General features: G+C 42.1%; 1 protein-coding gene and 1 long non-coding RNA gene across 2 annotated transcripts; one reads left to right on the top strand and one right to left on the bottom strand.

Moving 5' to 3' along the window:
• Positions 1-371: 371 nt before the first annotated feature.
• LOC107776163 (uncharacterized) lies at positions 372-1,928 on the bottom strand. Its single transcript, XR_012703816.1, has 2 exons — positions 1,728-1,928; positions 372-830 (listed from the first exon to the last, which is right to left on the bottom strand). It is a non-coding gene; the product is annotated as an uncharacterized LOC107776163 (long non-coding RNA).
• Positions 1,929-3,454: 1,526 nt separating this feature from the next.
• LOC107776164 (uncharacterized) lies at positions 3,455-4,322 on the top strand. The gene has a single exon (XM_016596016.2). It carries the CDS (start codon positions 3,507-3,509, stop codon positions 4,056-4,058), a length of 552 nt encoding a protein of 183 aa, XP_016451502.1. The 5' UTR covers positions 3,455-3,506; the 3' UTR covers positions 4,059-4,322.
• The last annotated feature ends 8,790 nt before the right edge of the window (positions 4,323-13,112 follow it).

The following is a 13,112-nucleotide window of genomic DNA, read 5'->3' as shown; positions in this document are numbered from 1 at the left end:
TGTATATATCAAATACCGTACCAAATTATTTCGATATGGTTCGGTATTTATTATTTTGGTTCGGTACGATTTCGGTTTAATGTTGCAATTCAAAATATCGAACTGCTGCCAAGCATTAGTTCAAAACTTTGGGAGTGTATTAAAGACATGCATATGACCTATCACTAATCAGAACATGAGTGTTACTATGAGTGTTCAAAACTTCGCGTAACATGATCAGAATATCTTAAAAGACATACTTATTATCTGTAACCATTAAGTATCTAAACGACTGAACCTAAACAAAAAAATCAATGACAAAATTAAAAACCATTAAGTCATTAACAACATTTTCGCAGAAAAGAAGTTCAACAGTGCAATAACAGTAGCAGTTTACACCTGAACGACTGAACCTAAACATTTTCACAGCAGCCTGCAGTTTAAAAGGCTGGAAATTTTAGTATTCTAGCACCACTGTAGCAGTATTAACAACCGAATTAAACAGTGCAATAACAATAGCACTAGCAACAGAAATAAGCAGAATTAACAGTAGCAGAAATGCAGAATTAGTGTTGTAACTTCTAACAGTACCAGCAGTGTAACAAAAACAATAGAATTAATAGTAGTAGCAAACTCTAATTCTTAAATATGGACTCCAGGAAGACGCTCAAGACAACGCCTAATATGCTTCCTTAAAAAAGATGTTCCATTCCTCTTTGGATGAACATTATATACTTGACCACAATGCTTGTACTCTACTTTGCGAACTTCTCCGTTATCTTCTTTCACCTCAAAGAGATCCCAAATATCAGAGCGTACTTTAGGAGCACGGAGCATGATTGCACTTGAACCTAAAAAAGCAGAAATGTACAAATAAAAGAAACTAATCAGAATTCTAGAAAGGAAGTAGCCATTGCCCAAAAGTGAGAAGATTAACTCATTTCTAAGATTTGAAGTTCATTCATATGACATGATGTTTAAGACATTTTACCAGAAGTCCTCACAAATACAAGGTATTTTTGATCTGGTTCTTTTGTTATGCCATCCCAACTAGGCATACAGGGAATAAGGAACCATACACTCCTAAAATCTTTTCAATCATTGTTGTTAACTTGTAGCATATAAGGTTTAGATCATATCATTCAAGAAGCATATAAGGTTCAGATCATATTTTTCAAGAAATTGGATTCACTAACTAGGTTAAGAAAAATTCTTCCAACACCTCTTATAAATGAAGGCCTAAGGGAAAATAAATCATATAGAGTTATACACCCTTTTTAACTAGAGTACAACTTTCTCACTAACTTAATCAGGTACCCAGCTTCTTCTCTTTATCCTATACCTCGTCTTCCAAATAAGAATTCACTTAAATCAACTCAACCTCAAAATCTTTTATATTCACGGTAGTTGTCCCCTACTAGTCACGGACACTAGATCCATCATCATTTCAAAAATCAAAATATATGGTTATTCATTCGACAAAAAGTTATATGCCTAATCTTAGCTATACGCCTAATCACATATACTTCTTTCCGTGTTAAATTTCCAGAACAAATTAGTGCAAAAAAATGCCTAGGCCCCATTTTGATTTTGTTGCTACTATTACTGCATATATTCGCAGAGCATCCGAGAAAATGGATATTAGTTCTATCTAAACTTCAAAAGATAGATCATGAAATGAGAGTTCCTCGAGACAAATTAGAAAAATGAAGATTGAAGAATGAAAAATTGAAAATTATGAACCAGACCTGTTGAAGTCTTGATTTGAAGAGTTGACAACCGATATGGCGATCTCACAGGCGAGTGGTGACAGCGGACGCTGGACAGCCGATCTCTGAGTTTTTGAGTAAGGAGTCGTTCATTCGTTCTTAGGTTTCTCAGTCGTTCACTCATTCTTACTTCTTAGTTCTTAGGTTTCTCGGAATGTTAGGATTTAGGGTAAGACAAGTGAAAGACTTTTGGGTTATTAGGTTGGGTCTTATTGGGTTGGGCTCCAAAAATTAAAATATTGGCCTTTGGGTTAGCACTAAGCACTTGGGCTGGGAACTGGGAAGTCTACTACTCCTAGTCTTCTACATGATTTTTAAATTTTCGGTATTTCAGTATACCGAATTGTCAAGATCCTAATACCGAGGACCGAACCATTGTACGGAAATACCGAAAATTCAATACCGAATTGAACTGAAATATCGAAAAAAAACTGAAACTGAAATACCGAATTAATTCGGTCCGGTTCGGAATTCAATTTTTCGGATTTTATGCCCACCCCTAGTAAGGAGTAATCTGTTGTGTCTGGTATGGCTGTACATATTTTGGTAAATGCGAAAATATCGTACCGTAATCGAAAATTTTGATATTTGCTATTCGATATTTTGATATTTCATTTAAGTGTGTAAAAACATTTGGTATTAGGTATGTGATTTGATATTTACTAAAATAATATCAGAGTATCGATATCGTACCAAAATATATAATAAATTACACATTACACATATTACTGAAATATATACTAAGTTACATAATATACATGTTATTGATAATAACATAAATATTAAATTTCTACATTTTACTTTCCGTTATTTTTATATTCAGTAGACTTTGACTCTTATTCTCAAGGATGCCAAGCATCTTAACGTAATACTTTTACGATATTAGAGTATTTTCTCCTAGTTTATTGAATTGCATATGTTAGAGTAGTCCTTATTGTATTCTCTAACTTCAGGAATTAGCTCTAAGCAAGTAAAAATATTTTCAGTGATTAAATTTATTCTTTTATGTCATTTTCTCTCTCTATAGGTTGATACTTTCTATTCTTGATAAATTTTTTGTCAATACTCATGTGAGCTTAGAACGTTTTTATTTTTATATTTATGTGTAATTTAATTAAGAATATTACAGTTTATAGCTTTATGCACTAGTTAATATTGAAACTTAACAAACCGAAGTTAACGTACCGAATAAATCGAAATCGAAAGGAAAAAAATCGAACCATACCGAATATAATTAGGTACCATATTGATATAGCATTTTAAAAACCGAATACTAAAAATACCAAACCGAAATATCTAAATATCATACCGTACGGACCGATGAACACCCCTGGTGTCTGGTATCCAATTATTAAATATGAAGGCAACATCCAATTCACAAACTTAATTTCTTCGTTTTGAGATTCTTTATTTTTTCCTCTGCAATATTTGTTTATTTGCGGTTTATTTATGGTAATTTTCTACCTTTTCCCCTTTCGATAATTTCTTTTATTAGTGGAAATTAGTACCAATTGCCAAAGAAAATGCAATGTACTTTTTTTAGAGGAGATAACAACCAACTTTTTTTGTGTTTTCTGCTGATCTCTAGTTCTTTTTGTTCATAACCATACAAAAAAAAAAAACCCCAATATTAATGCTTCACCACTGAATATCTAAGGTCAGGTTGTTACGCCACTCATCTATAAAGAGGCATAAAATTACTCCAAGCCAAACTCAGGCATAAATAAAAAGACAAAGAAGCCTTTCGACTTTATAAAAATGGCTTCTTTGCACAAATTATCGGTTCTAGTTACCCTCATTTCGTCCTTCATCTTGTCCATTGCTGTGCAGGTGCAGAGCAACGACTTGATAATGACAGCTTGCTCGGGCACTACCTCAAAACAGTTATGTTTAGATCATTTGAAAGCTGATAAGCATGTCACAGCAGCAGCATCAAAAGAATTGGACTTAGGATTGGCCATTATTAAAAATCTTATAGGGCAAGCAAAAATCACACATGACTATGTACTGAAAAAGAAATTAGCAAATCCAGCATATGGTTTTTGTGAAACAAAATGGGCTGATATGGTCTCTGGTTTCGAAAGAGTTTTGGAGACTACTACTAAAAACAAAGGGTACCAAGAAGATACAGATGACTATGATTTTATGGTTATTGGTGATTATGTAGGAAACTGTATAATGGCTCTTGAAGAAGCAAAAATTGTAGATCCTGAGATTGCTAAAGGAGGAGATGTGGTCAAAACGTCCATAGCTGCTGCTAACACAATACTGACCCAGCTAAAAGCAAAAAACAGGAATAAAGATGAATAAATTATCACCCCTGAGGAAAGTGAACCAACTGCATTGAATTGTCATTATTCTCAAATCTGCAACCAGCAATGCCCTAGTGCTGTTGTTGTTGCTGTTGTTGGTAGTTAAATAAAGGAAAGAAAAAATTGATTTGTTTTCGTTGTTGTTTGTTGTTCCTTTTCATTTTGTTCGGATGGTTGTCTCCCATAATGTATTGTTTTCTACCATAATGTGTTGTGGTTTATTGTTTTGTTGATATAATATTTGTATAGATTGTACTGCTTATTTATTTATGTAGTTTAAGGACTAAAAATTTTCGTGCTGAATGTATTGTACTGCTTGATAACTAATAAGCTTACTTACCATTGTAAATATTGGATTCAAGTGTCGTGCACTAATAGCGTTGTGACGACCCGGTCAATCGTCTCATGATTACCGCTCCATTTTCCCCATTTCAGCTTCTTTACGCTTCGTTATCCGTGTTTTATGTGATCGAGATGATTAGTTCGAGTTCGGGGAGGATTTGGTAAGAAATTAGATACTTAGGCTTAAGTTGGAAAAGTCAACCGGATGTTGACTTATGTGTTAGAAGGCTCGGAAGTAAGTTTCGAGGGTTCGGTTAGCTTCGGGAGGTGATTTGTGACTTAGGAGCGCGATCGGAATGGGTTTTGGAGTTGTAGAGAAGATTTAGGATTGAATTGGCGAAATTGATATTTTGGCAAATTCCGGTTGATAGGCGAGATTTTGATATAGGGGTCGGAATGGAATTTCGAGAGTTGCAGTAGCTTCATTGTGTCATTTGGGATGTGTGTGCAAAATTTCAGGTCATTCGGATGATATTTGATAGACCTTTTGATCGAAAGCATAATTTAAGAGTTCTTGGAGTTCTTAGGCCTGAATCCTATGTTAAATTGGTGATTTGATGTTGTTGTGAGCGTTCCGAAGTTTTGAGCAAGTTTGAACGATGTCATGAGATGTGTTGGTACAATTGGTTTGAAGTTCCGGGAGTTCCGGGTAGGTTCCGGGATGTTTTAGTGCAAAAATCATAACTGTAGCAGGCCTACAGGGGTTGCAGGCCCCAGAATTCAACCATGCAGTCTGCACAAAAATGAGTGCGCCCGCGGTGAGTTCCGTGCGGACCGCACAAAGTTGGCGCGGCCGCGGTAGGTGTCATGCGGACCGCACAAAGTGGTGTGCGGCCGCGGTGCGGAATGATCCGCTGGTCCTACTTCGGAAGCTCATATCTTTTAATTTACAAGGATTATTGAGGTGATTCAAAAACTGAAGTTGTAGTCCTTTGTGTCTAATTTCCAGAAAGGTAAAGATATTCCAATTTGGACATCTGTAGCAAAAGTTATGGCTAAAATACTAAAGCCTGTCACTGCAAAGGGAGGCCTGTGCGGCCGCACGTTGCCTTTGTGCGGACCGCACTGGCTTGCGCGGACCGCGTGCATTTTGGCTTGCGCGGACCGCGAATATATGAGCTGAAACCTGAGGGGTACCTATAAATACGAGGTTTTGGGTTTTATTTAATATTTTGACCTAGAGAGCTCGGATTTTGGCGATTTTTCGAAGGTTTTTCAAGAAATTCATCGGGGTAAGTGATTTTAACTCAAATTTGGCAAGAATACATGAATCTATCACTGAATTCATCATTTAATTCGTGATTTGAGATGAAATCTGGGAAGAAAATTGTGGAACCTTTTAAAAATGTAAAATGATGATTTGAAGGACCAAATGGTATCGGAATTGGATAATTTTGGTATGGTTAGACTCGTAAGGGTATGAGGATTCTGAAAATATAAATTTTACCCGATTCCGAGACGTGGGCTCGGGGCTCGGGTTTTGCTAATTTCGAGATTTTTGATATTTTTTGAATGTTTCGCTTGGGCTTTGTTCCCTTAGCATATTGTGACGTATTCATTATGATTTTGGATAGATTCGACGCGCGTGGAGGCCAAATCGAGGGGCAAAGGCATCGCGAGCTAGAGAATTAGCCAGTTCGAGGTGAGTAATGGTTGTAAATGATGTCCTGAGGGTTTGAAACCCCGAATTGCACATCGTAGTGCTATATTGAGGCAAGATACGCGCTGGATGATGAGCGTGAGGTTTTTCACTACTGGGGATTGTGACTTGGTCCATCCCGATTGATGACTTTACTGAATATTTGACTTAAATTCATTTGTTATCATCATGATTTGGGCTGATTGCCATATTTGGGCTTCGTGCCAACTATTTGAACCCTTCGGGGATTTTTATTATTGTTTCCTCACTACTTGACTTATTATTTGAACTCAGTCCTGTTGATATCTACTGTTTTACAAACTCAGCCACTCTTACTCTGATTTGAAACTTAAATGATATTTCTACATCATGTTTTGGGCTGAGAACTACTGTTTTACTAATGCCAAATGGGCTTATGATGATTTCTGGACTGAGTGAGGCCGAGGGCCATATGTGAGGATATGCTGAGTGATTTGAGGCCGAGGGCTTGAGATACTATTTATGCCATGCGGTGGCTTAAGTGATGTGAGGATATGCTGAGTGATGATGCCATGAGGTGGCTTGATATAACGCTTGGGCCGTAAGGGGCCCCTCCGGAGTCTTCACACCCATAGTGAGCGCGGGTACCCATGTGATTTGAAACAATGGTAACAATGACACTGTTTGATGCAATTTGGTCAGGTAACAATGGCTGACCATTATGCTGAGTGATCGTGAGGTAGCTCGAGGGGCTGATACTGTACTGAGAGTGAGCCCGAGGGGTTGATACTATGCTGAGCAGTTGATACTGTGCCCGAAGGGCGGATTTCTACTTCTTAATTACCTGTTTTACTTGTTTTAAAAGGGAATATCATTTGATTTCTTCACTGATTTACTGTTTTAAATGATTTTACTGCTTGATATGGAATTACTTTATGCCTTTACGTGTTTTCATTCTTTCAGCCATTATTTGTAATTATTACTCACTGAGTCGGAGTACTCACATTACTCCCTATACCATGTGTGCAGATTCAGGTATAGCAGAGTCCGCACCTGAGCGCTGATTCCTTCCAGGCTAGGCAGTGATTTGGAGTTACGAGGTAGTTGTTGACGTCTGCAGCCCTTTGTCTCTCTTATCCTCTATCATTTATGTTTTCTTCAGACTGTTGTATCGGATTCCATACTTTGTAGACCTATAGCAGATTCTATAGTAGCTCATGACTTGTGACACCCCGGTTTGGGTTGTGTCGGGATGGTTCTTGCGGTTATTATCGTTAAATTTCGCAATTTATGAGCATTATAATATATGTTATTACTGTTTATGATGATTAACTGTTTAAAAGAGGTGTTCCATTGTGGTCTGGCTGGGCTTGTCTTCACGAGAGGCGCCATCACGACCGGGTTCGGGGATTGGGTCGTGACAAGTTGGTATCCGAGCCTAGGTTACTTAGGTCTCATGAGTCATGAGTAGGTTTAGTCTCTCGCGGATCAGTACAGAGACGTCTGTATTTATCCTCGAGAGGCTGCAGAACCTTTAGGAAAAATTTCATATTCTTGAAACTCTTGTCGTGCGAACTTGTTGATCCGAGTACTAAACTTCTGATATTCCATTCTCTCACAGATGGTGAGGACGCGAGCTACCGGACGAGGTGGACGACCACCAGTCCCACCCACTAAGGCCACCAGAGGCCGTAGACGCGGTCGTGGACGTGGCAGGGGCAGAGCAGCGAGGGCAGCACCTGTTGATACATCAGCTGCCCCGGCTCCGGATCAGGCTCCCACTATGGATGCTCTAGCAGCACCAGTTCAGACACCAGTTGTGCCTATCGTGGTTCCGGGTCTTAAAGAGGCCTTGGCACAGATCTTATCAGTTTGCACTGGCCTGGCTCAGGCAATTTCAGCCACTATAGCAGCAGCTACTTCACACGCCGGGGGAGGCAATCAGACCCCCGCTGCTCGCACACCTGAGCAGGTAGTGCAGGGATTACAGACACCGGGGGCACCTCCAGCTCCGCCGATTGCACCAGCTCAGGAGTTTGTTGTGCCAGTCATGCCAGACGATGAGCAGCGTCATCTTGAGAGGTTTAGTAGACCCCAACCTTCATCATTCAGTAGTGCCGAGGGTGAGGATGCTCAGGGTTTTCTTGATAAGTGTCAGCGGATGCTTTGTACAATAGGGATTCTTGAGACTAGTGGTGTGACATTTACCACCTTTCAGTTTACTGGGGCTACCTTCACATGGTGGGAGGCGTATGAGAGGCGTAGGCCGGTTGGAATAGCGCCCCTTACTTGGCAGCAGTTCTCCACTCTCTTCTTGGAGAAGTATGTGCCGCAGTCCCATAGAGAGGAGTTGCGTAGACAGTTTGAGTGGTTGCGACAGGGGGATATGATTGTGTCACAGTATGAGTCGAGGTTTTCTGAATTGGCTCGTCATGCCATTTGGATGGTTCCGACAGATCGTGAGAGGATCAGGAGATTTGTTGATGGCCTTAACTATCACCTCTGTATTCTTATGACCCGAGAGAGGGTGTTGGGTGCTATATTCGAGGAGGTGGTCGATATTGCTCACGAGATTGAGACGGTTCGCCGTCAGGATCGAGAGGAGAGGGAGGCCAAGAAGCCTCGAGGATCTGGCAGTTATAGTGGTGCTTCTTCGAGGGGCCAGTTTCAGCATGGTAGAGGCTGTTCTTTCAGGCATGCTCAGTCAGCCCGCCCAGAGTATCGCGGGGCATCTTCGGGTCATGGTCATCATGGATCTCAGCGGGGCCAGTCATCACTTAGTGCCCTTCCAGCCCAGAGTTCATCTCGTGCCCCGTCAGCTCAGGGTTCTTCTATGCCGAGTGCATTAGCTGGTCACTCCGGTGTGAGGGGTTCCCTTCAGTCCCCTTCTCTAGCACCTGGGAGTTGTTATGAGTGTGGAGAGTTTGGACATGTATGGAGGCAGTGTCCTCGTCGTATGGCTGGTTCATCTCAGCAGAGGGGTCAGCCCTCGACTACTACTCCAATTACCTCACCACCCGCCCAGCCAGCTAGGGGTGGAGGTCATGCAGCTAGGGGTTACCCCAGAGGGGGAGGTCGATCAGGGGGCGGTCAGGCCCATTTCTATGCACTTCCTGGCAGGCCAGATGCTATTACTTCAGATGCTATCATTACAGGTATTGTTTCAATCTGCCACAGAGATGCCTCTGTATTATTTGATTTCGGTTCCACCTTTTCTTACGTGTCATCATACTTTGCTCATTATTTGGGTACGCCCTGTGAGTTTCTTGCTTTACCTGTTCATGTATCTACCCCAGTGGGCGATACTGTTGTTGTAGATCGTGTATACCGGTCATATGTGGTGACTATTGGGGTTTGGAGACCCGAGTGGATCTATTGCTATTGAGCATGGTGGATTTTGATGTTATTTTGGGCGTGGATTGGCTATCTCTGTGTCATGCTATTCTAGACTGCCTTGGTAAGACAGTCACTTTGGCTATGCCGGGTGTACGGCGGATCGAGTGGCGTGGTGTAATTGATTACATCCCTAGTAGAGTGATCTCTTTCTTGAAGGCCCAGCGTATGGTTGGGAAGGGTTGCCTTTCATATCTAGCATTTGTGAGGGATGTTGGAGCTGAGACTCCTAGTATTGATTCTGTCCCAGTTGTGAGGGATTTTCCCGATGTTTTTCCTGCAGACCTGCCGGGCATGCCACCGAACAGGGATATTGATTTTGGTATTGACCTGATGCCGGGCACTCAGCCCATTTCTATTCCACCATATCGTATGGCACCAGTAGAGTTGAAGAAATTGAAAGAACAGCTTCAGGAACTCCAAGATAAGGGGTTCATTTGGCCTAGTGTGTCCCCTTGGGGTGCACCAGTTTTGTTTGTGAATAAGAAGGATGACACGATGAGAATGTGCATTGATTATAGGCAATTGAACAAAGTAACAATCAAGAACAAGTATCCTTTGCCTCGCATTGATGATTTATTTGATCAGCTTCAGGGAGCGAGGGTGTTCTCCAAGATTGATCTCCATTCGGGTTATCACCATTTGAAGATCAGGGATTCAGATATTCTTAAGACAGCTTTCAGGACCAGATATGGTCATTATGAGTTTCTTGTTATGTCCTTCGGGCTAACCAATGCCCCAGCAACATTCATACATTTGATGAACAGTGTATTTCAGCCTTATATGGATTCGTTCGTTATTGTATTCATTGATGATATTCTGGTGTACTCGCGTAGTCAGGAGGAGCACGCGGAGCATTTGAGAGTTGTGTTGCAGAGACTGAGGGAGGAGAAGCTTTATGCAAAATTCTTCAAGTGTGAGTTTTGGCTCAGTTCAGTGGCTTTCTTGGGGCACGTGGTGTCCAGCGAGGGTATACAGGTTGATCCAAAGAAGATAGAGGCGGTTTAGAGTTGGCCAAGACCGTCCTCAGCCATAGAGATTCGTAGCTTTCTTGGGTTAGCAGGCTATTATCACCGGTTTGTTCATGGATTTTCTTCCATTGCATCGCCCTTGACCAAGTTGACTCAGAAGGGTGCTCCATTCGTATGGTCGGACGAGTGTGAGGAGAGCTTTCAGAAGCTCAAGACAACCTTGACCACAGCTCCAGTGTTGGTTTTACTATCAGCTTCAGGTTCATATACTGTGTAGTGTAATGCTTCAAGAGTTGGGATTGGTTGTAAGTTGATGCAGGAGGGTAGAGTTATTGCTTATGCTTCTCGGTAGTTGAAGCCCCATGAGAAGAACTACCCCGTTCATGATTTGGAGTTGGCTACCATAGTTCACGCATTGAAGATTTGGAGGCATTACTTGTATGGCGTATCTTGTGAGGTGTTCACTGATCATCGCAGTCTTCAGCATTTGTTCAAGCAAAAGGATCTTAATTTGAGGCAGCGGAGATGGTTGGAGTTGCTTAAGGATTATGATATCACTATATTGTACCATCCGGGAAAGGCCAATATGGTGGCCGATGCTTTGAGCCGAAAGGCAGTGAGTATGGGAAGTTTGGCATATATTCCAGTTGGGGAGAGACCTCTTGCGGTTGATGTTCAGGCCTTGGCCAATTGGTTCGTGAGGTTGGATATTTCGGAGCCTAGTCGGGTGTTGGCTTGTGTGGTTTCTCGGTCTTCTTTATATGATCGCATCAGAGAGCGCCAGTATGATGATCCGAATTTGCTTGTCCTTAGGGACAGAGTCCAGCATGATGATGCCAGAGATGTGACCGTCGGTGATGATGGTGTGTTGAGGATGCAGGGCCGGATTTGTGTGCCCAATATGGATGGGCTTAGAGAGCTAATTCTGGAGGAGGCCCATAGCTCGCAGTATTCCATTCATCCGGGTGCCGCGAAGACGTATCAAGATTTGAGGTAGCACTATTGGTGGAGAAGAATGAAGAAAGATATTGTGGGATTTGTAGCTCGGTGTCTCAACTGTCAGCAGGTGAAGTATGAGCATCAGAGACCGGGTGGCTTATTTCAGCAGATGGTTATTCCCGAGTGGAAGTGGGAGAGAATCACGATGGACTTTGTGGTTGGACTTCCTCGGACTTTGAAGAAGTTTGATGCTATTTGGGTGATTGTGGATCGGCTGACCAAGTCTACGCACTTCATTCCTGTGTGTACTACCTATTCTTCAGAGCGGTTGGCAGGGATTTACATCCGGGAGATTGTTCGGTTGCATGGCGTTCCTATTTCCATCATCTCAGATAGAGGTACTCAGTTTACTTCACAGTTCTGGAGAGTCGTGCAGAGAGAGTTGGGTACTCAGGTAGAGTTGAGCACAGCGTTTCATCCTCAGACGGACGGACAGTCCGAGCGTACTATTCAAATATTGGAGGACATGTTGCGTGATTGTGTTATTGACTTTGGAGGTTCATGGGATAAGTTTCTACCACTTGTAGATTTTGCTTACAACAACAACTACCAGTCGAGTATTCAGATGGCTCCATATGAGGCTTTGTACGGGAGGCGGTGTAGATCTCCGGTTGGTTGGTTCGAGCCCGGCAAGGCTAGACTATTGGGGACAGATTTGGTTCAGGATGCCTTAGAGAAGGTGAGGTGATTCAGGAGAGGCTTCGTACAGCGCAGTCACGTCAGAAGAGTTATGCGGACCGGAAGGTTCGAGATGTGTCCTACACGGTTGGTGAGAAGGTCTTACTGAAGGTTTCGCCCATGAAGGGTGTTATGAGATTTGGGAAGAAAGGCAAGTTGAGTCCTCGGTTCATTGGGCCTTTTGAGGTGCTTCGGAGGATTGGGGAGGTGACTTATGAGCTTGCTTTGCCACCCAGTCTGTCGAGTGTGCATCTGGTATTTCATGTTTCTATGCTCCGAAAGTATATTGGGGATCCGTCTCATGTTTTGGTATTCAGCACGGTTCAGTTGGATGACGATTTGACCTTTCATGTGGAGCCAGTAGCTATTTTGGTTGCCAGGTTCGGAAGTTGAGGTCAAAGGATATAGCTTCACTGAAGGTGCAGTGGAGAGGTCGGCCCGTGGAGGAGGCTACCTGGGAGACCGAGCGGGAGATACAGAGCATATATCCTCATTTGTTTGAGGCTTCAGGTATGTTTCTTGACTCGTTCGAGGATGAACGTTTGTTTAAGTTGGGGAGGATATGACGACCCGGCCAGTCGTCTCATGAGTTACCGCTCAATTTCCCCCATTTCAGCTTCTTTACGCTTCGTTATCCGTGTTTTATGTGATCGAGATGATTAGTTCGAGTTCGGAGAGGATTTGGTAAGAAATGAGACACTTAGTCTCTTTTAAGAAGGCTTAAGTTGGAAAAGTCAACCGGATATTGACTTATGTGTTAGAAGGCTCGGAAGTGAGTTCCGAGGGTTCGGTTAGCTTCGGGAGGTGATTTGTGACTTAGGAGCACGATCAGAATGGGTTTTGGAGTTGTAGAGAAGATTTAGGCTTGAATTGGCGAAATTGATATTTTGGCAATTTCCGGTTGATAGGCGAGATTTTGATATAGGGGTCGGAATGGAATTCCGAGAGTTGCAGTAGCTTCATTGTGTCATTTGGGATGTGCGTGCAAAATTTCAGGTCATTCGGACGAGATTTGATAAACCTTTTGATCGAAAGCATAATTTAAGAGTTC

The sequence above is a fragment of the Nicotiana tabacum genome, chromosome 20 (assembly GCF_000715075.1).
Source record: "Nicotiana tabacum cultivar K326 chromosome 20, ASM71507v2, whole genome shotgun sequence".
In the NCBI taxonomy this organism is placed as follows: Eukaryota; Viridiplantae; Streptophyta; class Magnoliopsida; order Solanales; family Solanaceae; genus Nicotiana; species Nicotiana tabacum.
Note: the sequence above shows the minus strand (reverse complement) of the source record. Positions and strands in the feature narration are given on the sequence as shown.